This window comes from Bufo bufo, chromosome 11 (genome assembly GCF_905171765.1).
Source record: "Bufo bufo chromosome 11, aBufBuf1.1, whole genome shotgun sequence".
In the NCBI taxonomy this organism is placed as follows: domain Eukaryota; kingdom Metazoa; phylum Chordata; class Amphibia; order Anura; family Bufonidae; genus Bufo; species Bufo bufo.
This window is the reverse complement of record NC_053399.1, coordinates 85,448,161-85,474,579: the sequence shown is the minus strand read 5'-3', so window position 1 is coordinate 85,474,579 and position 26,419 is coordinate 85,448,161. Positions and strand designations below refer to the sequence as shown.

Below are 26,419 nucleotides of genomic sequence, written 5' to 3'. Positions count from 1 at the left end.
GGAGACGGTTGCCTCCGCTACAGAGGGTAGGACCCATGGAAGTTTTATTCCATCTGTTCAGCGTGGATGGGTAGAAGAAGAGGATGAGGAGATTGCTGTCTTCATCAGAAAGATGACTCTCAAAGTCTTGTCTGTTGGTACTCTGGCACACAAGGCTGCCTTTCCCGTGACTCTCGAGTTGTACGCATTTTGGCCAACACCAATTACTCGTTTTTCACCCTTCTTGTCCCCGACTACAAAGAGAACTTCTTATCTCTCATTCCTGTGGTGGAGAGGACGAGCAAAATGGTGCAATAACAGAAAAACTTGTGGAAAACTTGTTCCAAAAATTTCCGGCTGATAACGCTGGCTGCAGAGTATGTAGTTCATTGGCCAAGTAGGGGACATGAGGGGAACACTCTCCAAGGCCTGGGACAGTTTTATGACACCCCGCCAGCACCCTCAACCTGATGCGCGGCCTAGTGTCACAAGGAGGGAAACATTTTGGAAGATGGTGAAGGAGTACGTAGCAGACTTGTCAGCGTCCTCAGTGCCTTACAACTATTGGATGTCCAAGCTGGACACGTGGAACGAACTGGAATATTTAGTGCTTCTGGGGGCATAATAACTGATAAGCGCATCCGCCTGTCAACTGAAAATGCTGACAGGTTGACTCTTATCAAAATGAACAAGGCCTGGATTGCCGCTGACTTCTCTACTCCACCAGAGGAAAGTGGCTGAACATAAAGGCACTCTAAATGTGGCTTTTATGTATATTGAATACTCTGTATTCCCATGCACCCCTTCCTCCACTAAAAAGGGTATATAGTTCAATCTCCCTTTTCTCGTCCTCCTCTTCCTCCAACATATCAACATTCTTATTAGGCTGCCCTCGCTCCTAATGTTTTAGAGGGTCACCTCAGCAGCGGACCCTCAGCCATAATGTTTTAGAGGGTCACCAGCAGGCCCTCACCCATAATGTTTTTGAGGGTCACCAGCAGGCCCTCAATCATATTGTTTTAGAGGGTCAGCTCAGCAGCAGACCCTCACCCCTAAATTTTTAGATGGCCAGCTCGGCAGCAGGACCTTGCCCACAACATTTTGTAGATGGTCAGCTTGGCAGCAGGCCCTCACCCACAAACTTTTTTAGATGGTCAGCTCGGCAGCAGGCACTCCTCCACAAAATTATTTAGATGGTCAACTCGGCAGCAGGCCCTCACCCCTAAATTTTTAGATGGCCAGTTCGGCAGCAGGCCCTTGCCCACAAGATTTTTTAGATGGTGAGCTTGGCAGCAGGCCCTCACCCACAAACTTTTTTAGATGGTCAGCTTGGCAGCAGGCACTCCTCCACAAAATGATTTAGATGGTTATCTCGGCAGCAGGACCTGGCCCACAACATTTTTTAGATGGTCAGCTCAGCAGCAGTTCCTCGCCCATAATTTTTTTCCAGGGTCAGATCAGCAGCAGGCCCTTGCCCCTAATGTTTTAGATGTCAGCTCAGCAGCAGGCCCTTGCCCTTAGGGCTCATTCAGACGGCCGTATGCTATCCGCAAAAATGCGGATCCGTTTTTTTGCGGATTAGATACTGATCCATTCACTTCTATGGGGCCCTTTTCTATTCCACGGTTCCGCAAAACAAATGAAACATGTCCTATACTTGTCCGTGAAAATCAGGAGATGGCCCCATTGAAGTCTATGGGTCAGCAAAAATACTGAATGCTATCCGTTTTTTTGCGGATCCGCAAAAAAAACGGATAGCATTCAGTATTTTTGCGGACAGCATACGGCCGTCTGAATAAGCCCTTAATGTTTTAGATGGTCAGATAAGCAGCAGACACTCGCCCCTAATGTTTTAGAGAGTCAGCCCAGCCGCAGACTCTCACCCCTAATGTTTTAGATCATCAGATCAGCAGCAGACCCTCACCCCTAATTTTTAGATGGTCAGCTAAGCAGCAGGCCCTCACCCATAATGTTTTGGATGGTCAACCCGGCAGCAGTAGTGTTGAGCACTAATATTCGAATATCGAATTTTTTTAGCGAATATCGGCACTTCGCTAATTCGCGAATAGAAACCCAGCTAGGGCGAATGTATTCGTCATATTCCTCAAAACGAAGATAACGAAGTATTCTCCATCTTCGTTTTAGCTCCATATTCGTCAACTTCGCTAATTCTAGCAATCAAATAGGAAAGTTGACTATAGAGACAGCTGTTTAATTTGCTATGCGATTATATTACTTTGCTTTTTTTTAAATAAATAGAATAATTATAATACTTGATAATTATTTATTCTATTTATAAAAAAAATATATAATAATATATATATTCGCATAGCGAATTAAACACAGCTGTCCCTTTAGCCAACTTTCCTATTTGATTGCTGAAATTAGCGAAGTTGACGAATATGGAGCTAAAACGAAGATGGAAAATACTTTGTTATCTTCGTTTTGAGGAATATGACGAATACATTCGTCATATTCTTCGTCTTCGGTAATTCTAGATATCAAACCAATAGAAAAGTAGCTTTAAGTTACAATCGCAATAAGCGATTATTTAAATCGCATATTAATCGCAAAAACTAGAATAATGACGAATATTCGATTTCGACGAATATGAAACGAATATTCTATCGAATATTCGCGAATTTCGTCGAAATCCAATATGGCACCTGCCGCTCATCACTAGGCATCAGGCCCTCGCCCCCAATGTTTTAGATGGTCAGATCAGCAGCAGGCCCTCACCCCTAATGTTTTAGATGGTCAGATCAGCAGCAGGCCCTCACCCCTAATGTTTTAGAGGGTCACCAGCAGGCCCTTGCTCCTAATGTTTTTGAGGGTCACCAGCAGGCCATCAATCATAATTTGTATGATGCCCTCCTTTATGTGTAACAAAGGGTGTATTGGAGTGCCGGTTCCTTGTAATTTTTGGCAGCCCTTTCACTTTATATACAAGTAAATATACAGGAAATCGATTTTATCTTCGGTTTTGTGCGTATTATTGTCAGTCTGTAAAATTGGCGTACTACTCGGACAACATTGTTCCCAGCAGCGACCTGGGAGTCCAAGATGCATCCAGACAACTTCCCCATGATGTTCCCGAACCATTTCAGTGGTGTTTCCATCTATTTCTGACCTTTTCATGTGAACCAGACACCCTCCCCTCTTCAGAGCAGGGGGTGCCTGGTTTAATGCTCGGGTTCTCCCATTGACTTCCATTGTGCTCGGGTGCTCGTGTTCTACTTTAGTGCTCGACCAACACTAATGCTGTCTAATCAGCACCTTGATATGCCACACCTGTGAGGTGAGATGGATTATCTCGGCAAAGGAGAAGTGCTCCTCAAGGTAGTTTTACGGATAGCATTTTTTTTGAGGGAAAGAACACTTACTTGGCAGACATTTTCCGATTTTTTTTTGGTAAAATAGAAAATACACTACAAGCAAAGCATGTTTTAGGGCACGTGGCATAATTTTTTGTAGGTGAAGTGTTCTTTTCAGGTATTTTGTCAAAGACTATTATATAGGATTATTACTGCCTGAAAACAACTCATGTTAAATACTAAATAAAAAAAGCCACCCTTCAAAAGTTTTTTCCAAGCAAAAAAAAAAAACACCCAAAAACTTTGTGTGAGGTAAGCTTTAAAGGGCTTCTGTCACCCCCCAAAAGTAATTTTTCATTTTTGGGCTAATTAAAATCCTTATAGTGCGATTATGCAATATATAGTGCTCTTACCTTTTTTCTGTGGCTTAGTTTCTTTAAAAACCGCACTTTTATAATATGTTAATTACCTCACTACCAGAAAGTAGGGCGGTTACTTGCTGGTAGCCGCCGCATCCTCCTTTCAAAAAAACGCCCCCTCCTCCTGTTGATTGACAGGGCCAGCGAGCGGCTGGCCCTGTCTGCAATTCAAATCCCGCGCCTGCGCCTTACGTGTCTTCATTCGGCGCAGGCGCTCTGAGAGAAGGACGCTTGCTTCCTCAGCACTCCCTCAGTGTGCCTGCGCCGATGACGTCACCTCTAAACCCGAAAGAGAAGACGTCATTGGCGAAGGCGCACTGAGGAAGTGCTGGGGAAGCGAGCGTCCTTCTCTCAGAGCGCCTGCGCCGAATGAAGACACGTAAGGCGCAGACGCGGGATTTGAATTGCAGACAGGGCCAGCTGGAGGAGGAGAGCGCTCGCTGGCACTGTCAATCAACAGGAGGAGGGGGTGTTTTTTTGAAAGGAGGATGCGGCGGCTACCAGCAAGTCACCGCCCTACTTGCTGGTAGCGAGGTAATTAACATATTATAAAAGTGCGGTTTTTAAAGAAAATAAGCCACAGAAAAAGGTAAGAGCACTATATATTGAATAATCACACTATAAGGATTTTAATTAGCCCAAAAATGAAAAATGACTTTTGGGGGGTGACAGAAGCCCTTTATAAAGGTTCTTCGCTGTGGAAGGAAGCATGACTATCTTCTCTTGACCACTCAATACCAGTAGTTTCGGTCCATCATTGCAGAAGCAATGCTCTGGATGTAAAATTCCGGCACGGACGCAGGTCTTGTGTGCTGCTGCAGCCAATGACTGGCTGCAGCAGTGACGCGTGTCCTCTCATGACAATCTACAGGTAGACAGAAGAGACTTTATAAGTCTGTTTGTATATGTGATATCACATATTATTTTGTCCTACCTTGGACACAATCGCATTTATTTAACTTAAAGATGAGATTAGGGCCTGTGAAGGGCTTTCTGCAGCTGCCATGGACTGTGATATACGGAAGGCACAGAATCAGAATGGTGGAAAATGTCCTAAGTCAGAGTATCAGCAATGAGGGGCTCTAGTAGCTGTAGCATCACACAGATCCCAGGAGCTTGCACTCACAGATGTCATACACTGCAGTAACACAGGAGTCAATGACTTGATTTCCAGTCCTGTAACTGCTGTATGTGAACACATGACAGGTAATGCTGCACTGGCGGACATCTGTTGTCTCTGGTTACAGTCTCATAACTTCCCTTTACAATTAATATCAGCAAAAGATTTTCTAAAAGACAGTGTCTGGTTCAGTTACACACAAAATATTACTGCCTACAAAGCGGGAGAATATGGAAGAACAGTATAAAATATATATATATAAAATAGACAGAAAAGATAGTCACGAATAGAAACAAAAGAGATAGATAGTACATAGAAGATAGATAGATAGATATGAGATAGATAGAGATATTAGATAGATAGATAGATAGATAGATAGATAGATAGATATGTAGCACAGCTAGACTTTATGGTTATTGTGTTAAGTAAATAATGGCAAGAAAATGTTAATTTACTTTTTCAATAGATTCCAATGGCTTTTCTCACGAGATAACTGTGACGTGTATTATCAGGGTCAATTTTAGCTCGGCTACATCTGTAGATATGAGATAGATGGATGATAGATAGATAGATAGATGGATGATAGATATGAGATAGATAGATATGAGATAGATAGATAGATAGATAGATAGATAGATAGATAGATAAATAGATAAATAGATAATTGCTTACCTCTCAAGAGAGAGTAAAATATTTCAGGGAAATATCTCCATAATCCAGGTTTTTCCCCGTTAATCTGCAGAGTAAAATTCACTGTTGCATTGTGAATGTTTTAGAGGTAAACTGATTTCAGTAATTAGAAATTCTTTCAGTGTCTGAGGTAATGCTGTTCCCTGTACTCAGGATCTCCGGTGTATCCCTTTACAGGGCTGATGCCGGCAGGACAGAGCCCCCCACACTTCTCTTATATAATCCCCCCCTGTTATATCATCTGCAGGAAGCCATAATTACACCCTGGATAATAACAGGCTGCAGTTAGTGATTACACACAATCATTATAATCATAGGGTTAACTGCGCTGACTGCACACATTTCTCCACAGCTCAGCAGTCCCATGTAAAATGAAACACCCAGGGACCTTCCGAGGACGTGACATTACTTTCCTAAAGGACCGCATCCTTCTAGACATTATGCACTTGTAGAGATGAGCAAATTCATCCTCTAGAGAGGAGAGAGCACAGCGTCATCCACATCTTCTCAGGGCAAGATTTTAATGATCATGCAATTCATATTTTATCATTCCTTGTATATTTTTTGAAGGGATTACGTGAAAAGTAATTGTAACATTGTTCATTTGCTTTTGTTCTGCTCCCTATAAATTGAGATTTACTAAGATAAAGCACTGTAATTCTGGCTAAGCTTGCGCCACATTCATTTATGTTAAAAACTTTTGCACCCCTATAGAGAAGAGGGTGTGTGGCTTAAATAGTTATGGGTGACTTTTCTGGAAGTGGGTGTGACTTAAAGTACACTCACTGCCAAAAATAAAAAAAACGTATCCAGATAGAAATGTCGGATTGCTGCAAAACTGAACACGCAGTTCTGTCTCAGCCAATCACAGGTAGTGTTGAGAGAATGGAAGCCAAATGAATTGACTTCAATGCAAATTTCCGGAAAGAAATTTTTTTGCCACAAACACGAATTTCATCGCGCTTCGTGGTAAGTAATCTATTTTTGCTGAAATGGCGGTAAAAAGTAAAATAAAAAATGCTCACCTCATTCAATTGCTCGCGGAGCCACCTCGATTAAAAATCCCACGCAAAATCTTGCATGGTGCGTGATGTCATCATGCTGGCCAGCTTACTGTGGTTTGCAGTGTAGTGAATGAGAAACTTGAACTGCTACCATATAATCTGCTGGACTGCCATGAACTGGAACCATATCATCTGCTGGACTGCTATGAACTGGAATGGTATCATCTGCTGGACTGCTATGAACTGGAACCATATCATCTGCTGGACTGCTATGAACTGGAACCATATCATCTGCTGGACTGCTACAGACTGGAACCATATCATCTGCTGGACTGCTATGAACTGGAACCATATCATCTACTGGACTGCCATGAACTGGAACCATATCATCCTCTGGACTGCTATGAACTGGAATGGTATCATCTGCTGGACTGCTATGAACTGGAACCATATCATCTGCTGGACTGCTACAGACTGGAACCATATCATCTGCTGGACTGCTATGAACTGGAACCATATCATCTGCTGGACTGCTATGAACTGGAACCATATCATCTACTGGACTGCCATGAACTGGAACCATATCATCTGCTGGACTGCTACAGACTGGAACCATATCATCTGCTGGACTGCTACAGACTGGAACCATATCATCTGCTGGACTGCTATGAACTGGAACCATATCAGCTGCTGGACTGCTACAGACTGGAACCGTATTATCTGCTTGACTGCTACAGACTGGAATCATATCATCTGCTGGACTGCTATGGACTGGAACAGTATCATCTGCTGGACTGCTACAGACTGGAACAGTATCATCTGCTGGACTGCTACAGACAGGAATCGTATTATATGCTGGACTGCTACGGTCTAGAACCATATAATCTGCTGGACTGCTACAAACTGGAACCGTATCATCTGCTGGACTGCTTAGGACTAGTGATGAGCGGCAGGGGAAATATTTGAATTTGCAATATTTTGCAAATATTTGGGTGAATTTTCATCAAATATTCGCGAATTTGCGATTGTTTTCTTGATTGTAAAAAATAGGCAATGTAATATGCGCATATTGCGCGTGCAATACCGGCATGTGTCTCTGTTGCTACATTTTTCAAGCTGCTAGAAGTTTCCTGAGACTGGAGAAAATGGTTGGCACGGCAGAACATTACAATAGCTTTATAGGCAGATGGAGTGCTCCAATATATTCACGATTGCGGCAATTAATGATGCGCATATGTTTGTGCAATACGTGCAACTTCACATTTTAGCAGAGCTGACTACTTATTACCAGAGATGAGCGAACTTCTGTTTTAAGTTCGGCGTCTAAAGTTCGGCTTCCGGTTAGCGGAGGATCCCGATATGGATTCCGAATTCCGTTGTGGTCCGTGGTAGCGGAATCAATAATGACCATTATTGATTCCGCTACCACGGACCACAACGGAATTCGGAATCCATATCGGGATCCTCCGCTAACCGGAAGCCGAACTTTAGACGCCGAACTTAAAACAGAAGTTCGCTCATCTCTACTTATTACTGATTGGTGCACAAAGAATTGTTCTGAACTTGTGACATCCCAGCCCTATGTCTGTAGCATGTATGTATGGACAGCAGAACTTATCAGCTACACTATATCACGATCTAGCCTACATTGACTATCTCCTACTAACTATCTGCATTATATATATAAGCTAACTATCTAATGTAATTAACCAGTAAAGCACAGAGCACAGCAATGACACTGCTGTCTCCCTCAGAACTCCATAAAACTACAGAAAATGGCTGCTGGGGAGGTTCTCATATAGTAAGGGGCAGGCAACTTTCCTGTTGGTTTCTAGGGATGCTGCTAAGCTCAGACAAAGACATTGCAGCCTTCTGATTGGCCCACAAGCAAGAAGGTTACTGATGAAAAAAAATCTAGAATTTTCATGAATGCGAATATATAGCACTATATTCGTAATCTTCACAAATTCTCGAAGTGGCGATATTCGCGATTAAAATTTTGAATTTGAATATTCGCACCCAACACTACTTAGGACTGGAATCGTATCATCTGCTTTCCTGTTGAGCAACACACCACCCCAACTGCTGGTGTGATGATTGGGGGAGCAATCACATATGACAGTTGGACACCCTTAGTAGTGAAACCAGGGACACTAACAGATCATCGATATGCGCCCACATGTGTTCCTCTCATGGAAGGCTTCCAACTGGTAATTTTTAGCAGGATAACGTTCACCCACACCCTGCAAGGTTTCCTTCAGATTACAACACTTTCTTTGCCTGCCTAGTGGCCCAAATTGGGCAAAATGATCTACAGGTCCATCTGCAACATCTGTGGTCATCTGTGATAAAATATAGTACCTGTAAGCCACCATGCCCAACCGTATCTCAGCTTGTATCCAGACTACAGGCGACCCACCAGCTTCCTAGAGCTTCCTTTCCATTACAGTTTTCCCAATAAACATCCTTTCACTCTAATATTGTAATCACTTACATATATCATTATTACATTCACACATAGAAAGTATTATTTGATCACAATAACTCCTTCTTGGTGCATTATGTTTATTATCAAAGAGTGTAAAAAATAAGTGGACAAAGTAAGCCAACCAATAGGTGGTGGGAAGTTAGACAAAATGGTGTAACTTTTTGGAGATGCTCGGATCGACTGGATAACTGAATATTTTTTTGCAAATTTTTGGGACTGAAAAACAGACTGCTAAACACTGAAAAAGCCATATGGTCGTGTGCAATAGGCCTTAGTCTCCTTGCACTCTCCCTGCAGTCCCCCTGCACTCTCCCTGAACTCTCCTCTCCAATATTCTTCTATTAATTGTTTTCAGAAACAATGCCCTTAGCGCATGAGCACTTGCCACATCTCTCCCTATGCTCAGCTCACAGGACAATGGAGGAGACAGCGCGGGATGAGGGTTTTATATGGCTGTGATATAACAGGGGATGGCTACCTGTGGATTGGCTGGCTGCATTACATTATGGGTCATCTCACATTCCCAGGCTTCCTAATTTCAGTTTGTAACACTTGCAGCCGCCATTTTAGTAAAAATTGATTTGGTTCCACGAAGAGCGAAGAAGTGTCGATTCATTGCAAATTGAAGTTTTTCTAAACTTCGGACTGAATTCCACTTTGCTCAACACTAAGGCCCCTTTCACACGGGCGAGTATTCCGCGCGGATGCGATGCGTGAGTTGAACGCATTGCACCCGCACTGAATACCGACGCATTTATTTCTATGGGGCTGTTCAGATGAGCGGTGATTTTCACGCATCACTTATGCGTTGCGTGAAAAAAGCAGCATGCTCTATATTCTGCGTTTTTCACGCAACACAGGCCCCAAAGAAGTGAATGGGGTTGCGTGAAAATCGCAAGCATCCGCAAGAAAGTGCAGATGCAGTGCGATTTTCACGCACGGTTGCTAGGAGACGATCGGGATGGAGACCCGATCATTATTATTTTCCCTTATAACATGGTTATAAGGGAAAATAATAGCATTCTGAATACAGAATGCATAGTACAATAGGGCTGAAGGGGTTAAAAAAATAAATAAATAATTTAACTCACCTTAATCCACTTGCTCGCGTAGCCCGGCATCTCCTTGTGTCTCCTTTGCTGAAGGACCTATGGTGAGCATTAAATACAGTTACAGGACCTTTGATGACGTCACTCCGGTCATCACATGGTACGTCACATGATCTTTTACCATGGTGATTCATCATGGTAAAAGATCATGTGACGTACCATGTGATGACCGGAGTGACGTCATCACAGGTCCTTTACCCAGGTCCTAAAGAAAGAATACAGAAGGAGATGCCGGCTGTGCTATCAAGTGGACTAAGGTGAGTTAAACATTTTTTTATTTTTTTTTAACCCCTCCAGCGCTAGTTTACTTTGCATTCTGTATTCAGAATGCTATTATTTTCCCTTATAACCATGTTATAAGGGAAAATAATACTATTTACAGAACACCGATCCCAAGCCCGAACTTCTGTGTAGAAGTTCGGCTTTGGGTACCAAACATGCGCGATTTTTCTCACGCGCGTGCAAAACGCATTACAATGTTTTGCACTCGCGCGGAAAAATCGCGGGTGTTCCCGCAACGCACCCGCACATTTTCCCACAACGCTCGTGTGAAAGAGGCCTAATACTTATCATTCCAAAGTTGAGTGGATTGGACACTCAGGAATCCAGTGACGCAGATGTAACGTCAGATCTGCTGTGAACACGGTCTCTCCCTTGTACATGCACAGATTTTAGGTGGATTCAAGAGTTTGTGCATGTGTCTGAGAAGGAAACAGTTCTGATCCAGTCCTCAGCAGAAGTGACATCCCATCCGGAGCCCATGCTGAAAAGTCAGTAAAGGATGTGATGTTGACAGAACCAGGATTTTCAGATGAGGAGGGTCATCTTCGGATCTTATCAAAGCAAAGCTATTTGCATAGATACACAGCTGGAGTTCAGCTGACTAAAATGATTTGACAGGGCTAGGCAATGTCAAAGCTGCAAGGGACAGACGGTTCACATGAAGTAGAGGAGCCTGTGTGAAGTGCTGCCATACCTACATTCCATCTACATTTACTGGTGGTGCAGGGTAACTACAGCTTTTTAGCCCAGGTGCAGTTACCATGCACCACTACTACAATGTAGACATCGAGAAGGTTTTCATTGAAGAAGACAAGTGCCATGGTTTCTTTAAACACCTGATTGGCAGGAGTGCCAAATGTCAGCCTTTCCCTCCATATCCCATTTTTTCATCCTTCTAGGATATTTTTGGACTGTAAGTGTTTTTAATGAGTTTAAAGCCAAAAATTAGGAGATCATAAAAGGAGAGAAAGAATTTAGGAATGAATCTTTTTTTAATCCACTCCTGGTTTTGGCTGAACATTTGGTTTAACGCTAAGGGCTCTTTTGCCACATGAGCGCTAACAATTTACTTTGACAGCATAATGATATAATTAGAGTTCATGTTCATATAATTACAGGTATTAGAATTGAAACCTACAAGGCGGAAATCCCTCTGCTCAATGAGGAGCTGATACATATCTGCTGACTACAGATGGTGGCTGATATTTGATCACAAGATGTACTGTCAACGTGTGATCAGTTTGAATGATTGGTTTCCTAAATTTATACAGTATGGAAGCATGGCCCCAAAACAAAATCTACATAGGTTGTCTCCTTGTAACCATATGTTTCTCATAAAGAAGAATTGTGTAGTGCCGCATGTTATGGATGGTATCACGAAGCATTGGTAGATTAGTAATGCAGAGTCATACAGAGGCAGAGAACACTGATGCACAAAGTGTCTAAGACTCAGGAGCAAAAATCTAACGGATTTTATTGGACTTGATATCTTCATTTTAGTCCAGGTGAAAAAATAGGTCATTTGATAATCTCTTAAGTGTATGGGAAAACAATGCTGTATAGTGGTGTGGTCTGGATTTGACTGTAATATTTAAAAATAGTATTTGGAAGGCTACGTCCCTTCAGTTTCATGTATAGTGTACATTTAGCAGGTATACATGCAAAATGTCAATGTTAAACATAAAGTAACATTAGATAGAGGGAGGCAAACAGCCTGTGTCCATCTAGCCATATATATCATTATACTACCAGAAAGGGTACAGGGAAGGGTAGTATAATGTGCTATTCCATACAATGGTATCCAGTAAAAAAATGTATATGTCATTGGGACCCTATGAGTTATAGATGTCACTGTGTGGCATTCATTTAAGATATCTCAGTATATATGTTAAAGGGAAAAATGTAAATTAATCAGCAGGCATTATGCTATAGAGCAGGAGGAGCTCAGTAGATTTATATATAGTATTACATGAAAAGATACAGTAAATTTGCTCATTTTGAGGTTTGAAGTCAAGAAAGTGGTCCTATCAGTGATTTACTGTCTTCCCTATATAAAGAGGCAGTCCTATCAGTGATTAACAGCATTTTGCCTATAAGGAGGAGGTCCTATCAGTGACAGACAGCCTTCCATCTATACGGTGGAGGTCCTATCAGTGTCTGACAGCCTTCCCTCTATGAGGAGGAGGTCCTATCAGTGTCTGACAGCCTTCCCTCTATGAGGAGGAGGTCCTATCAGTGACTGACAGCCTTCCTTCTATGAGGAGGAGGTCCTATCAGTGTCTGACAGCCTTCCCTCTATGAGGAGGAGGTCCTATCAGTGACTGACAGCCTTCAATCTATTAAGAGACAGTCCTATCAGTGATTAACAGCCTTCCCTCTATAAGGAGGAGGACCTATCAGTGACTGACAGCCTTCAATCTATGTGATTAGTAGAACTACAGGTAACAGCACACTGCTAGTCAATTTCACAAAGATATAAGCAAATACTAAATGAAAAATAAACTGCTTGGTGGCCATACTTACTGCAAGGGCAGTTAGTAGCTCTTTGCGCATATAATTGATCAAAAATATGTTGGGCCCATCTACCGAACGACAAGGTGGCTTCTTATCAGATGGGGCCTACTCTAACATGCCTCTCCTGGGCTTACAGCCTACAATCTGGGCAAAGTAGCACCCAGCTATATCCTACACATGCCTCTCCCAGGCTGTGAGCCTGCAGTATGGGCTGAGTAGAATACAGCTGTACAAGCTATCTAATTATAAGCACATGGTAAATGGGCTGGTGGTGCACGGTTCAATCTCACCAGCTGGGGGCAACACCCCCCAGTGGCAGTGACAATAGGAAAGAAAAACGAACCAGCACCTCCATAATAGGTAAATTTGAGAGCACAGGTGCACGCTACCTTGGCTGAAACACAATGTGATTAGTAGAACTACAGGTAACAGCATACTGCTACTCAATTGCACAAAGATATAAACAAATACTAAATTAAAAATAAACTGCTTGGTGGCCATACTTACTGCAAGGGCAGTTAAAAGCTCTTTGCGCATATAATTGATCAAAAATATGTTGGGCCCATCTACCGAACGACAAGGTGGCTTCTTATCAGATGGGGCCTACTCTAACATGCCTCTCCTGGGCTTACAGCCTACAATCTGGGAAAAGTAGCACCCAGCTATATCCTACACATGCCTCTCCCAGGCTGTCAGCCTGCAATATGGGCAAAGTTTACCATGTGCTTTTAATTAGAAAGATTGTATAGCTGTATTCTACTTTGCCCATATAGCAGGCTGACAGCCTGGGAGAGGCATGTGTAGGATATAGCTGGGTGCTACTTTGCCCAGATTGTAGGCTGTAAGCCCAGGGGAGGCATGTTAGAGTAGGACCCATCTGATGAGAAGCCACCTTGTCTTTCGGTAGATGGACCAGACATATTTTTGATCCATTATATGCGCAAAGAGCTACTAACTGCCCTTGCAGTAAGTATGGCCACCAAGCAGTTTATTTTTCATTTAGTATTTGCTTATATATCTTTGTGCAATTGAGTAGCAGTGTGCTGTTACCTGTAGTTCTATTTATCACATTGTGTTTCAGCCACGGTAGCGTGCACCTGCGCTCTCAAATTTACCTATTATGGAGGTGCTGGTTTGTTTGTTTTTCTAGCCTTCAATCTATGATGAGGAGTTCCTATCAGTGATTAACAGCCTTCCCTCTATGATGAGTTAGTCATATCAGTGACTGACAGTCTTCCCTCTATGAGGAGGAGGTTCTATCAGTGATTGGCAGCCTACCCTCTATGAGGAGGAGGTTCTATCAGTGATTGGCAGCCTTCCCTCTATGAGGAGGAGGTCCTATCAGTGATTGACAGCCTTCCCTCTATGATAATGTGGTCCTATCAGTGACTGACAGCCTTCAATCTATGAGGAGGAGGTCCTATCAGTGATTGACAGCCTTCCCTCTATGAACAAGAGGTTCTATCAGTGATTAACACACTGCAGATTTGTTAAATTTAATTAAAAAAAACAGCCCATAAATTATCCCATTTTGGGACCTGTAAAACAGGGCTTACATAATTACATAGTTAATATGGTTAAAAAGAGAAATAAGTCCATCAAGTTCAACTAAGCGATGGTTCGGGATAGGTGGAGTTCCTTTTCATTTTAAGCAATTCATATGGAACAAATCACAAAAATTTCAGTTTTGCCAAAATAAGAAACCTAAGTGTATAGTCTGCCTAATGCTGAGCCAAAAATATAATGGTAAAATTAATTGCCAAGTATTTGCTTTAAAAAGGGACAAAGGAAATCTTCATTTTCCTTTTGGTCACATTTGGAAATCATAAACACGAATAGGAAATATATATATTTTTTAATCTTTTTAAGATTTTCCTTTATTTTTACTATAGCATGAAAATTCCACATTCGGGATCATTTATGTGTTATATATTACAAACACAATCACTGCTTTAGATGTTTCATGTATCTTCTGAGTACTCCCTTAACATCTCTGTTTCTAAAGGTATAAATAAATGGGTTTATGAGTGGAGTGATGGTTGTGTACATAAGAGCAAGAAATTTATCATACTGACTACCTTTAGGTTTAACATAAACAATGGTGGCCGTGCCATAGAAAAGACTTGCCACAATCAGATGAGAAGAGCAGGTGGAGAAAGTTTTCTTTTTACTCTCTTTATTTTGAATCTTCATAATTGTAGTAATAATATGTATATAAAATCCTAAAATAAGGATAAAGGGGACTACAATATCAAAGAAAGCAACCAAACTGGTTATGACAAGAACATAGAAAGGAATGGAGCATGCCATACTCTGTAGTGGAGCAAAATCGCAGAAGAAGTGGTTGATTTCACGAGGACCACAAAACTGTAAGTGAGCAGTCATGATAGCTGGAGATAGAACCATAAGAAATCCTAACATCCAAGGAAGAATAGCTAACTTAATGCAAAACTGGTTGTTCATTATAGCTGGATAATGCAAAGGGTGATTAATAGCCAGGTGCCGATCAAAGACCATTAGGGCAAGAAGATAACACTCTGTGACCCCTAGAGAGTTGAAGACATATAACTGGATAAAACAGTTAATAAATGAAATCTTCTTTCTGGCTGATACTAGGTTTGAAAGAAGATTCGGAACAGTGGAAGTCACAAACATGATCTCTAAGACAGCAAATGTAGAAATATATAAGTACATTGGGATCTGAAGAGATCGTTCTACCCGAACAATAGCTATGATTGCAGAATTTCCCCCAACACATATAATATAGGTCAGTAAAATGACGATAAACATCAAGATCTGGAATTGTTGAAGGTTGGAGAAGGATAATAATGTAAAGCCATCGACTGATGTGTGGTTGAATTCCTCCATTTTCAATTTCTGCATAAGACACAAAAGATATTCAGATATTGATATTTGTGTGATAATCTTTTTTTCCTATAGTATTTGCAAATTTTGACAAAAGCTTATAACCCTACCAAGATTGATCCAGAGGAAGGTGAAACCTCTATGAAGCAGTTGTCAGTTGCCTTATGTTAGGAGGGAAAAAATCTTTCATTACTCCAAAAATGGCATTGGCACTTGAATGGGAGTTGAGATGCAGTAGGCTGGCACAAGCAAGTCACAATGGATGGAGCTTTCTTTTTCCCATCTCATCCGCTGTTTTGTTTTCAGTATCGGCGGCTGATGAAATCAGCTGATTAGTCCAGGTGCTGGTTGTCAGAGAACCACCAATCAAATATCCCTTTGAAAAGATTAAAATAGCAAATCACCAGGTGTAGATAGCATACATCCCCGTATCCTAAGGGAACTAAGTAATGTTCTCTATAATACATAGACTCTATAATGACTGAATATTTCCGCCACAGTCCTGTGGAACAAATGCTGAGGGTCAAAATGAGAACCTGGAAACTATAGACCGGTATGTTTAACTTGTATTGTTGGTAAACTGGCTAAAATATTATTTAGTTTAGAAAAAAAACGACTGAGGGGAGATCTAATAACTATGTATAAATACACTCACCTAAAGAATTATTAGGAACACCTGTTCTAATTATCTAGTCAACCAATAACATGGCAGTTGCTTCAATGCATTTAGGGGTGTGCTCCTGGTCAAGACAATTTCCTGAACTCCAAACTGAATGTCAGAATGGGAAAGACTTGACTGAAATAACCACTCGTTACAACCGAGGTATGCAGCAAAGCATTTGTGAAGCCACAACACGCACAACCTTGAGGCGGATGGGCTACAACAGCAGAAGACCCCACTGGGTACCACCCATCTCCACTACAAATAGGAAAAAGAGGCTACAATTTGCATGAGCTCACCAAAATTGGACTGTTGAATACTGGAAAAAATGTTGCCTGTTCTGATGAGTCTCGATTTCTGTTGAGACATTCAAATGGTAGAGTCCGGATTTGGCGTAAACAGAATGAGAACATGTATCCATCCTCTGATGGCTACTTCCAGCAGGATAATGCACCATGTCACAAAGCTCGAATCATTTCACATTGGTTTCTTGAACATGACAATGAGTTCACTGTACTAAAATGGCCCCCACAGTCACCAGATCTCAACCCAATAGAGCATCTTTGGGATGTGGTGGAACGGGAGCTTCGTGCCCTGGATGTGCATCCCTCAAATCTCCATCAACTGCAAGATGCTATCCTATCAATATGGGCCAACATTTCTAAAGAATGCTATTAGCACCTTGTTGAATCAATGCCACGTAGAATTAAGGCAGTTCTGAAGGCAAAAGGGGGTCCAACACCGTATTAGTATGGTGTTCCTAATAATTCTTTAGGAGAGTGTATATCTGGCCAGTACAGAGATCTCTCCCATCATCTATTTATATCTAAGAATGTGACGAGGGGACATCCTGTATGTCTAGAGTAGAGATGCTCCACCTATAGCCCTCCTGTGATGTAAAAACTACAACTCCCACCATGTCCTGCTATAGGCTAATACCTGTAGGATGTCCAGGCATGATGGCAGTTGTAGTTTTGCAACAGCTGGAGGGCCACATATTGGGCATCTCTGGTCTAGAGGAAAGAAGTTTTTTGTAGGACAACATAGAGGAGGAATTTACTTAAAAAGCAGTGAATCTACGGAGCTGTTTCCCAGAGCAGGTGGTGATGGTGAACCCACTAAAAGAGTTCAAGAGCGGCCTGTATATTTATTGAAAGAAACAATATTTCAAGTTATATTTACTAGATTTCTGGAGAAGGGTCATTGGTCCAGGGAGTTATTCAGATTTGAAGTCGAAGATGAGGAAAGCTGGGTAACATCTCATGAGGGTTATAACATTCCTTTGGGTCAAGTTTTCATAATAATAGGCTGAACTGTATGGACATATGTCTTTTTTTAGCATTGCACACTATGTTACAATTAAAAATTTTGAGTGTTCTGACAATGAATATAAATACTTCAACTCGGTTTTTATTGAATTTTATTTTGTATTTTATTGGTTTCAGCTATTTAACCTCTTAAGGACACAGGGCGTACAGGTACGCCCCCCAATGTCATGGTACTTAAGAACACAGCGGGGCAATTGCCCCCCCTGAGCCATACAGCGCGGGACACAGTAAGTATAAGTGTTTTTTTTTAAATATGTACAATACTTTTACTGGCACATTAGGGGGGCCTCTTGTTACTGGCACATTAGGGGGGCCTCTTGTTACTGGCACATTAGGGGGGCCTCTTGTTACTGGCACATTAGGGGGCCTCTTGTTCCTGGCACATTAGGGGGGCCTTTGCTATTGGCACATTAGGGGGGCTTTTGTTACTGGCACATTAAGGGGCTCTTGTTACTGGCACATTAGGGGGCTCTTGTTACTGGCACATTAGGGGAGCTCTTGTTACTGGCACATGATTGGGGGCATCTATGGGGGCACATTTTACTGGCACATTATTGGTGGGCACTATAGGGGCATCTATTGAGGCCACAAAGAAGGGGTATTTTATATGGGGGGGCTCTGTACAGTAGCATTTTATACTGGGACACATTATGGTGGGTACTATGGGGAAGAGGGGAGAGGAGTACTATGGGGTCATCTACGGGGGCCCTAAGAAGGGGTATTTTATACTTGCAAATTATGAGGGACACTGAGGGCATCTACTGGGGCACTATATATGGGCCATTTTATACTGGTACATTATGGGGGGCACCAGGAGGAATGGGGGAGAGGAGCAATATGGGGGCATTTACTGGGGGCACTATATAGGGGTATTTTATAATGGCACATTATGGGGGCACTATAGGGACATTAGCTGAACTGGGGGCATTACAAGGGGGTATATTTTGCACTGTCTATTATAAGGAGAATTATTACTACTGGGGGGGCATTATGGTGGGCTTTATTACTCCCCCATGGTATGACCCCCTAGTAGCAGCACCAGCCTCTCTCTGCTCTGCTATCCCTCTGCCCCTTCTCCAAATCCTTATTATGAAATATTTCTCATTAGGATAAAACACAACATTAGCTCCACCCGGCCAAAGTGTTGAAGTGGTGTCTGAGATCCCCAACGGCCAAGCCAAGTAACTAAGTTTTCATGTGAAATATGTTTGTTATGCACATATAGCATACACTGTGCCACACAATATACAGTATACCTTTACACTGTGTAGTCTTGTGGCGGCGGACAGAAAATAATCTGGAAGTGCCCCTCCCGAGACCAGGCTCTGGATCCGCCACTGACTTTTGGGGGTCTGATCCCCTCTGCAATGCATTACAATACATCTGTATTGTAATGCATTGCCTGTTAGTGTATGAAACTGAGTCATACGCTAACAGGTTGCCTAGGAGACCCAGCCTGAGGCTGGATCTCCTCGGCTCCCGTAGAAGGCAGTTCCCGATGCTGTGCAAGGCATTGGGCAGCCTCTGCACGGCATCGGGCTGCCTTCTGAAACATCGAGTCCCAGCCACAGCAGCGCGGTGACTCGATGGGCTCCTTCAAACACAAACCCCTTCTATGCCGCCTGCACGGCAGGGCGTACCTGAATGCCCTGTGTACTTCCGATCACTGCCGCTCGGCGGGCAGTGATCGGAACTGGGTGCCTGCTGAAATCAATCAGCAGGCACCCTGGGTCAATGCCGAGGGGGGTCCTGTGACCCCCCCGTATCGGCGATCGCTACGGCGGCATAGAAGGGGTTTGTGTTTGAAGGAGCCCATCGAGTCACCGCGCTGCTGTGGCTGGGACTCGATGTTTCAGAAGGCAGCCCGATGCCGTGCAGAGGCTGCCCAATGCCTTGCACAGCATCGGGAACTGCCTTCTACGGGAGCCGAGGAGATCCAGCCTCAGGCTGGGTCTCCTAGGCAACCTGTTAGCGTATGACTCAGTGTCATACACTAACAGGCAATGCATTACAATACAGATGTATTGTAATGCATTGCAGAGGGGATCAGACCCCCAAAAGTGAACATCAGAAATAAAGTAAAGAAAAAAAAAGGAAAAATAAAGTAAAAAAAACAAAAAACAAAAAAAACGCCCTTTTCCCCTTATTTTATAATAATGTCTAAAGCCCACACTCCGTGAAGATATAAGTGAGGGACATGACCATGTGGAGTCACTGTGAGTAGAGATACATGGAGCTAAAAACAACAATAAATTACTAATAGGAGTTTACTATAAAGCACCTAATATACCAGAGTCCACAGAAAATCTACTACTAAACGAGATAGACGAGGCAGCAAATCATAATGAGGTGGTTATTATGGGGGACTTCAACTACCCAGTTATAGACTGGGAAACTGAAACTTGTATATCTCATAAAGGAAACAGGTTCTTGGCAATAACCGAAGACAATTACCTCTCCCAACTGGTTCAGGACCCGACTAGAGGGACGGCCATACTGGACTTAGTATTAACCAATAGGCCTGACAGAACAGAAGATGTGCAGGTTGGGGGACACCTGGGAAATAGTGACCATAAAGTAATAACCTTCCAATTATCATTCAAAAGAGAGTTACTACAGGGAGGAACAAAAATGCCAAACTTCAAAAAAGCTAAATTTAGCCACCTAAGAGAGGCCATAGGCAACTAAATGGGATAAAGTCCTCACAAATAAAAATACAGCCACAAAATGGGATATCTTTAAAAGAATCCTAAAATCTAATTGTGAGAGGTACATACCGTATGGGAATAAAAGGATAAGGAACAAAAAGAAACCAATGTGGATAAATAGAACTGTAAAGAAAGCAATAAATGACAAAAAGAAAGCATAGAAATCACTAGAACAGCAGGGTAGCACGGAAGCACTGAAAAACTATAAGGAAAAAAATAGAACATGTAAAAAACAAATAAAAACGGCCAAACTAGAGACCGAGAGATTAATTGCCAAAGAGAATAACCCTAAAATGTTCTTTAATTATATAAAGGTTAAAAAGTATAAATCTGAAGGTGTCGGCCCTTTAAAGAGTAATGAGGGGGGAGTCGCAGAGAGCGATGAGGAGAAAGCAAAGCTCTTAAATATTTTTTTCTCCACTGTATTCACTAAGTAAAATAAACTGTCAGATGACATGCAGAATGTAAAAGTAAATTCCCCATTAAAAGTGCCCTGTCTGACCCAGGAAGAAGTACAACAGCGACTTAAAAAGATTAAAATAGACAAATCGCCAGGACCAGCTGGCATACACCCCCTATCCTAAGGGAATTAAGTAATGTCATAACCAGACCCTTATTTCTGATATTTGCGGACTCTATACTGACAGGGAATGTCCCACAGGATTGGCGCATGGCAAATGTGGTGCCAATATTCAAAAAGGGTCCAAAAACAGAGCCTGGAAACTATAGGCCGGAAAGTTTAACATCTGTTGTGGGTAAACTGTTTGAAGGTTTTCTGAGAGATGCTATCTTAGAGCATCTCAACGGAATTAAGCAAATAACGACATGTCAGCATGGCTTCATGAGGGATCGGTCATGCCAAACTAATTTAATCAGTTTCTATGAGGAGGTAAGTTCTAGACTTGACAGCGGCGAATCAATGGATGTCGTATATCTGGACTTCTCCAAAGCATTTGACACTGTACCACATAAAAGGTTAGTATATAAAATGAGAATGCTCAGACTAGGAGAAAACGTCTGTATGTGGGTAAGTAACTGGCTCAATTATAGAAAACGAAGGGTGGTTATTAATGGTACACCCTCAGATTGGGTCACTGTCATTAGTGGGGTACCTCAGGGGTCAGTATTGGGCCCTATTCAATATATTTATTAATGATCTTGTAGAAGGCTTGGATAGTAAAGTATCAATTTTCGCAGATGACACTAAACTGTGTAAAGTAATTTACACTGAAGAGGACAGTATACTACTACAGAGGGATCTGGATAGATTGAAGGCTTGGGCAGATAAGTGGCAGATGAGGTTTAACACTGACAAATGTAAAGTTATGCACATGGGAAGGAATAATGCAAGTCACCCGTACATACTAAATGGTAAAACACTCGGTAACACTGACATGAAAAAGGATCTAGGAATTTTAATAAACAGCAAACTAAGCTGCAAAAACCAGTGTCAGGCAGCTGCTGCCAAGGCCAATAAGATAATGGGTTGCATCAGAAGGGGCATAGATGCCCTTGATAAGAACATAGTCCTACCACTTTACAAATCGCTAGTCAGACCACACAGAGTACTGTGTACAGTTCTGGGCTCCTGTAAACAAGGCAGACATAGCAGAGCTGGAGAGGGTCCAGAGGAGGGCAACTAAAGTAATAACTGGAATGGGGCAACTACAGTACCCTGAAAGATTATCAAAATTAGGGTTATTCACTTTAGAAAAAAGACGACTGAGGGGAGATCTAATTAACATGTTTAAATATATCAGGGGTCAGTACAGAGATCTATCCCATCATCTATTTATCCCCAGGACTGTGACTGTGACGAGGGGACATCCTCTGCGTCTGGAGGAAAGAAGGTTTGTACACAAACATAGAAAAGGATTCTTTACGGTAAGAGCAGTGAGACTATGGAGCTCTCTGCCTGAGGAGGTGGTGATGGTGAGTACAATAAAGGAATTCAAGAGGGGCCTGGATGTGTTTCTGGAGCGTAATAATATTACAGGCTATAGCTACTAGAGAGGGGTCGTTGATCCAGGGAGTTAGTCTGAATATGGAGACACTAAAACATAATTTTTTTGGTTTCAAAAATACTGGTATTGTGTAAATAGTAAATAAAAAAGTATACATATTAGGTATAGCCGCGTCCGTAAGTACCTGCTCTATAAAAATATCACATGATCTAACCCCTCAGGTAAACACCGTAAAAAAAAAAAAAAAGGTGCAAAAAGAAGCCTTTTTTGTCACCTTACATCACAAAAAGTGTAATAGCAAGCGATAAATTCATACGCACCCCAAAATAGTGCCAATCAAACCGTCATCTTATCCCGAAAAAAATTAGCCCCTACACAAGACAGTCGCACATAAAATAAATAAAACTATGGCTTTCAGACTGTGGAGACACTAAAGAATCATTTTTTTTTTTAAATGCTTTGTTGTTGTTGTTGTTGTTGTTATGTAAAACTGAAACAAATAACCCCAAAAAGTAGTCATATTTGGTATTGTCACGACAACCTGTTCTATAAAAATACCACATAATCTAACCTGTCAGATGAATGTTGTAAATAACAAAAAATAAAATCGGTGCCAAAACAGCTATTTCTTGTTACCTTGCCTCACAAAAAATGTAATATAGAGCAACCAAAAATCATATGTACCTTAAAATAGTACCAACAAAACTGCCACCATATCCCGTAGTTTCCAAAATGGGGTCACTTTTTTGGATTTTCTACTCTAGGGGTGCATCAGGGGGGCTTCAAATGGGACAGGGTGTCAAAAAAAAAAAAAAGAGTCCAGCAAAACTTGCCTTCCAGAAACCATATGGCATTCCTTTCCCTCTGCGCCCTGCCGTGTGCCCGTACAGCAGTTTACGACCACATATGGGGTGTTTCTGTAAACTACAGAATCAGGGCCATAAATATTGAGCTTTGTTTGGCTGTTAACCCTTGCTTTGTAACTGGAAAAAATGGATTCAAATGGAAAATCTGCCAAAAAAGTGAAATTTTGAAATTGTATCTCTATTTTCCATTAGTTCTTGTGGAACACCTAAAGGGTTAACAAAGTTTGTAAAATCAGTTTTGAATACCTTGAGGGGTGTAGTTTGTCATTTTTGGGTTGTTTCTATTATGTAAGCCTCACAAAGTGACTTCAGACATGAACTGGTCCTGAAAAAGTGGGTTTTCAGAAAATTTCAAGATTTGCTTCTAAACTTCTAAGCCTTGTAATGTCCCCAAAAATTTTTATGGCATTCTCAAAGTTATCCAAACATGAAGAAGACATATTGCGAATGTAAAATAATAACTATTTTTGGAGGTATTACAATCTATTATAAAAGTAGAGAAATAGAGATTTGGAAATTTGCAAATTTGGCAAATTTGGTATTTTTTTATAAATAAAAAAGATTTTTTTTTTTAATTAGTTTTACCAGTGTAATGAAGTACAATATGTGACGAAAAAACTATCTCAGAACGGCCTGGATATGTAAAAGTGTTTTAAAGTTATTTACACTTAAAGTGACACTGGTCAAATTTTAAAAAAAAATGGCCTGGTCCTTAAGGTGAAATATGGCCGTGTACTTAAGGGTTAAAGGGTCACAGAGTTTTCATTAAATGTTTGATATGTCAAAACAAGTCTATGGATCTGTCTAGATTCCTTTCCATGCCGCAAGGAGAGAGAATGCAATATGTGAGCGCATCTCTCTCATTGTCTCAGCACTTAGACCTTCACCTATCAAAGTTAATATGCCTCTATGACATATCAAAAGTAGAGTTGAGCGAACCCGAACTGAAAAGTTTGGGTTCGTACCGAACTTTGCGATTTCAGGTACCCGGACCCGAACCCGGACTTTTTCACAGAAGTTCGGGTTTGGGTTCGGTGTTCAGGTGATTTTATTATTTTCAGTTATAACATGGTTATAACGGAAAATAATAGCATTCTTAAAACAGAATGCTAAATAAAATGTGTACTGAGGGGTTAAAAATAAAAACTCACCTCATCAACTTGATCGCGTATCTTCTTTTCTTCAGGACCTGCAAAAGGATCTGCGGTGACGTCACCGCAGGTCCTGCTGAGTGAAGATAGAAGGACCTGCGCTCACAACATCTATATAATACTGTAAATTGAGTAATTGATTCTAAATTTTAGACCCAGGTATCAAGTGGAAGTTGAGGTAAAAGCTCTGGGTACCCAGGTCACTGGAACCACTGGCACCCCTCAATAGTTTAAGTGTTGCACCTTTAGCAACTGCATAGGTTGTACACCTCCTAAGGTTGGGATTTCTCGGTTAACAGTTAGCTTTGAGTGGATATAATGTAGCACTACTTGATGATTCATACAATTTTCAGGTGAAAGGAACATATTGGAATGAGCTACAGATATTGTGAAGTTTGTGATTGTATTCATATTATGAAACACTCAATGGCTGAGCGGGCAGTCCAAGAAAGTTCCTGTTTGTTGAGCCCAGGACCAGAAATTTGAGAGCAGTGAGGATTGGAGCAATGTCGAAACCGGGGAAACATGCACCAAAGACTGCACCTTGACTGAGAATAAAAACACAGCAAATCTTCATGTGTCACGTGTGTTTTTGCCACGGAAATACATATGGATTCCATCTTCTCCATCGTAAAAAATGAAATGCATGGTGGTGATCCACAACACTGCCGTCATTACTCACCATTAGACAATCTCACTGTATGGTATATGAAGAATATCGGTACGACCGGCACCAACTGAAATTAGAATATCTTATCTTATAGCATGGACAATAGACTGGGTAATCTAAATAGACAGCAGATGAGACGAATCTTGTGATCTGACCAAAACCATCGTTCAAATTCACAAAAACGCTGGAATGGAAAATGAGTTTGTTTTGTCTCCTTTTATGATGTGAGTACAGAAATCATATTGCTCATGGGAAAAATAATCCCCCCAAGTGAATTAAAGCTTTCCTTTTACTTATGGGAATTATACAATTTTAACGAAAATAGAAGTACAGTAAGCTCGTTAGTATATTCACCTTCAGTTAATCCCCATGGTCATTAACACTGGTGTCATTAGACTAATTTACAATAGAGAATTTCCCTTTATTGGTATGTAAAGAATATCCGAATGACTCAGAATGAGGATATACCATATGTTTCGCTTGATAAGACGCACTTTTTTTTAGCAATAAAACAGTCTCTATTGCTAAAACAGATTCTATTGCTAAATAGAGCCTGTTTTACAAATGGCAGTCAGGGAGATCCAGCATGGTCAGACGCACTGGCTGCTGTCTTCAAGATCCAGCAGAGTGCACATTCAGTGCTTTATTCAATCAATGAGAGAGCTGTGCATCTGCACTCACCTCTCTCTCTTCCTGCTGACACCAATCTGTATGATCAATGGCAGCAGAAGAGCACATGGGGAGGAAGGTCCTACAGCTCTACTGAAAGGAAATTTAAAACTCCAAGTACAGCTTAAAGACCATCTGTCAGAAGGTTTGTACCTATGACACTGACTGACCTGTTACATGTGCAATTGGCAGCTGAAGGCACCTGTGTTGGTGCCATGTTTATATGTGCCCGCATTGCTTAGAAAAATTATGTTTTGATATATGCAAATGAGCTTCTAGGAGCAACGTGAGCATAACCATTACTCCTAGAGGCTCTGTTCTCTCTGCAACTGCCATGCTCTCTGCATTTTGATTGACAGGGCCATGTGTGATAACGTTTCTACTGTCTGGTCCTGTCAGTCACAGTGAAGAGGGGGAAGCAGTTGCAGAGAGTGTTGTGCATATAGGTGTAATGACAATGCTCCTAGAGGCTACTTTGCATATATTAAAACTTTTTTTTTTCCACAATGCGGACAGTTGTGTGGTTTATGATCACAAACTTATCAGTTAGACACACCTTCCTAACTTGGAGTTTTCCAATCATTGTCAGTTAGGCGTGTGTATATAAACTGCTCAAAA

At 41.6% G+C, this 26,419-nt stretch overlaps 2 protein-coding genes across 2 annotated transcripts; both read right to left on the bottom strand.

The window, feature by feature from the left end:
- Nucleotides 1-6,632: 6,632 nt before the first annotated feature.
- LOC120981499 (pollen-specific leucine-rich repeat extensin-like protein 4) lies at nucleotides 6,633-7,406 on the bottom strand. Its single transcript, XM_040411037.1, has one exon. The coding sequence runs from the start codon at nucleotides 7,404-7,406 to the stop codon at nucleotides 6,633-6,635; it is 774 nt and encodes a 257-aa protein (XP_040266971.1).
- A 7,457-nt stretch (nucleotides 7,407-14,863) lies between these two features.
- LOC120981498 (olfactory receptor 6N2-like) lies at nucleotides 14,864-15,787 on the bottom strand. Its single transcript, XM_040411035.1, has one exon. The coding sequence runs from the start codon at nucleotides 15,785-15,787 to the stop codon at nucleotides 14,864-14,866; it is 924 nt and encodes a 307-aa protein (XP_040266969.1).
- Between the last annotated feature and the right edge of the window lie 10,632 nt (nucleotides 15,788-26,419).

Bases quoted from the DNA above. Each gene is read 5' to 3' on its own strand.
- LOC120981499 (XM_040411037.1), bottom strand. From the start codon at position 7,406: ATGGTTCTAGACCGTAGCAGTCCAGCATATAATACGATTCCTGTCTGT.
- LOC120981498 (XM_040411035.1), bottom strand. From the start codon at position 15,787: ATGGAGGAATTCAACCACACATCAGTCGATGGCTTTACATTATTATCC.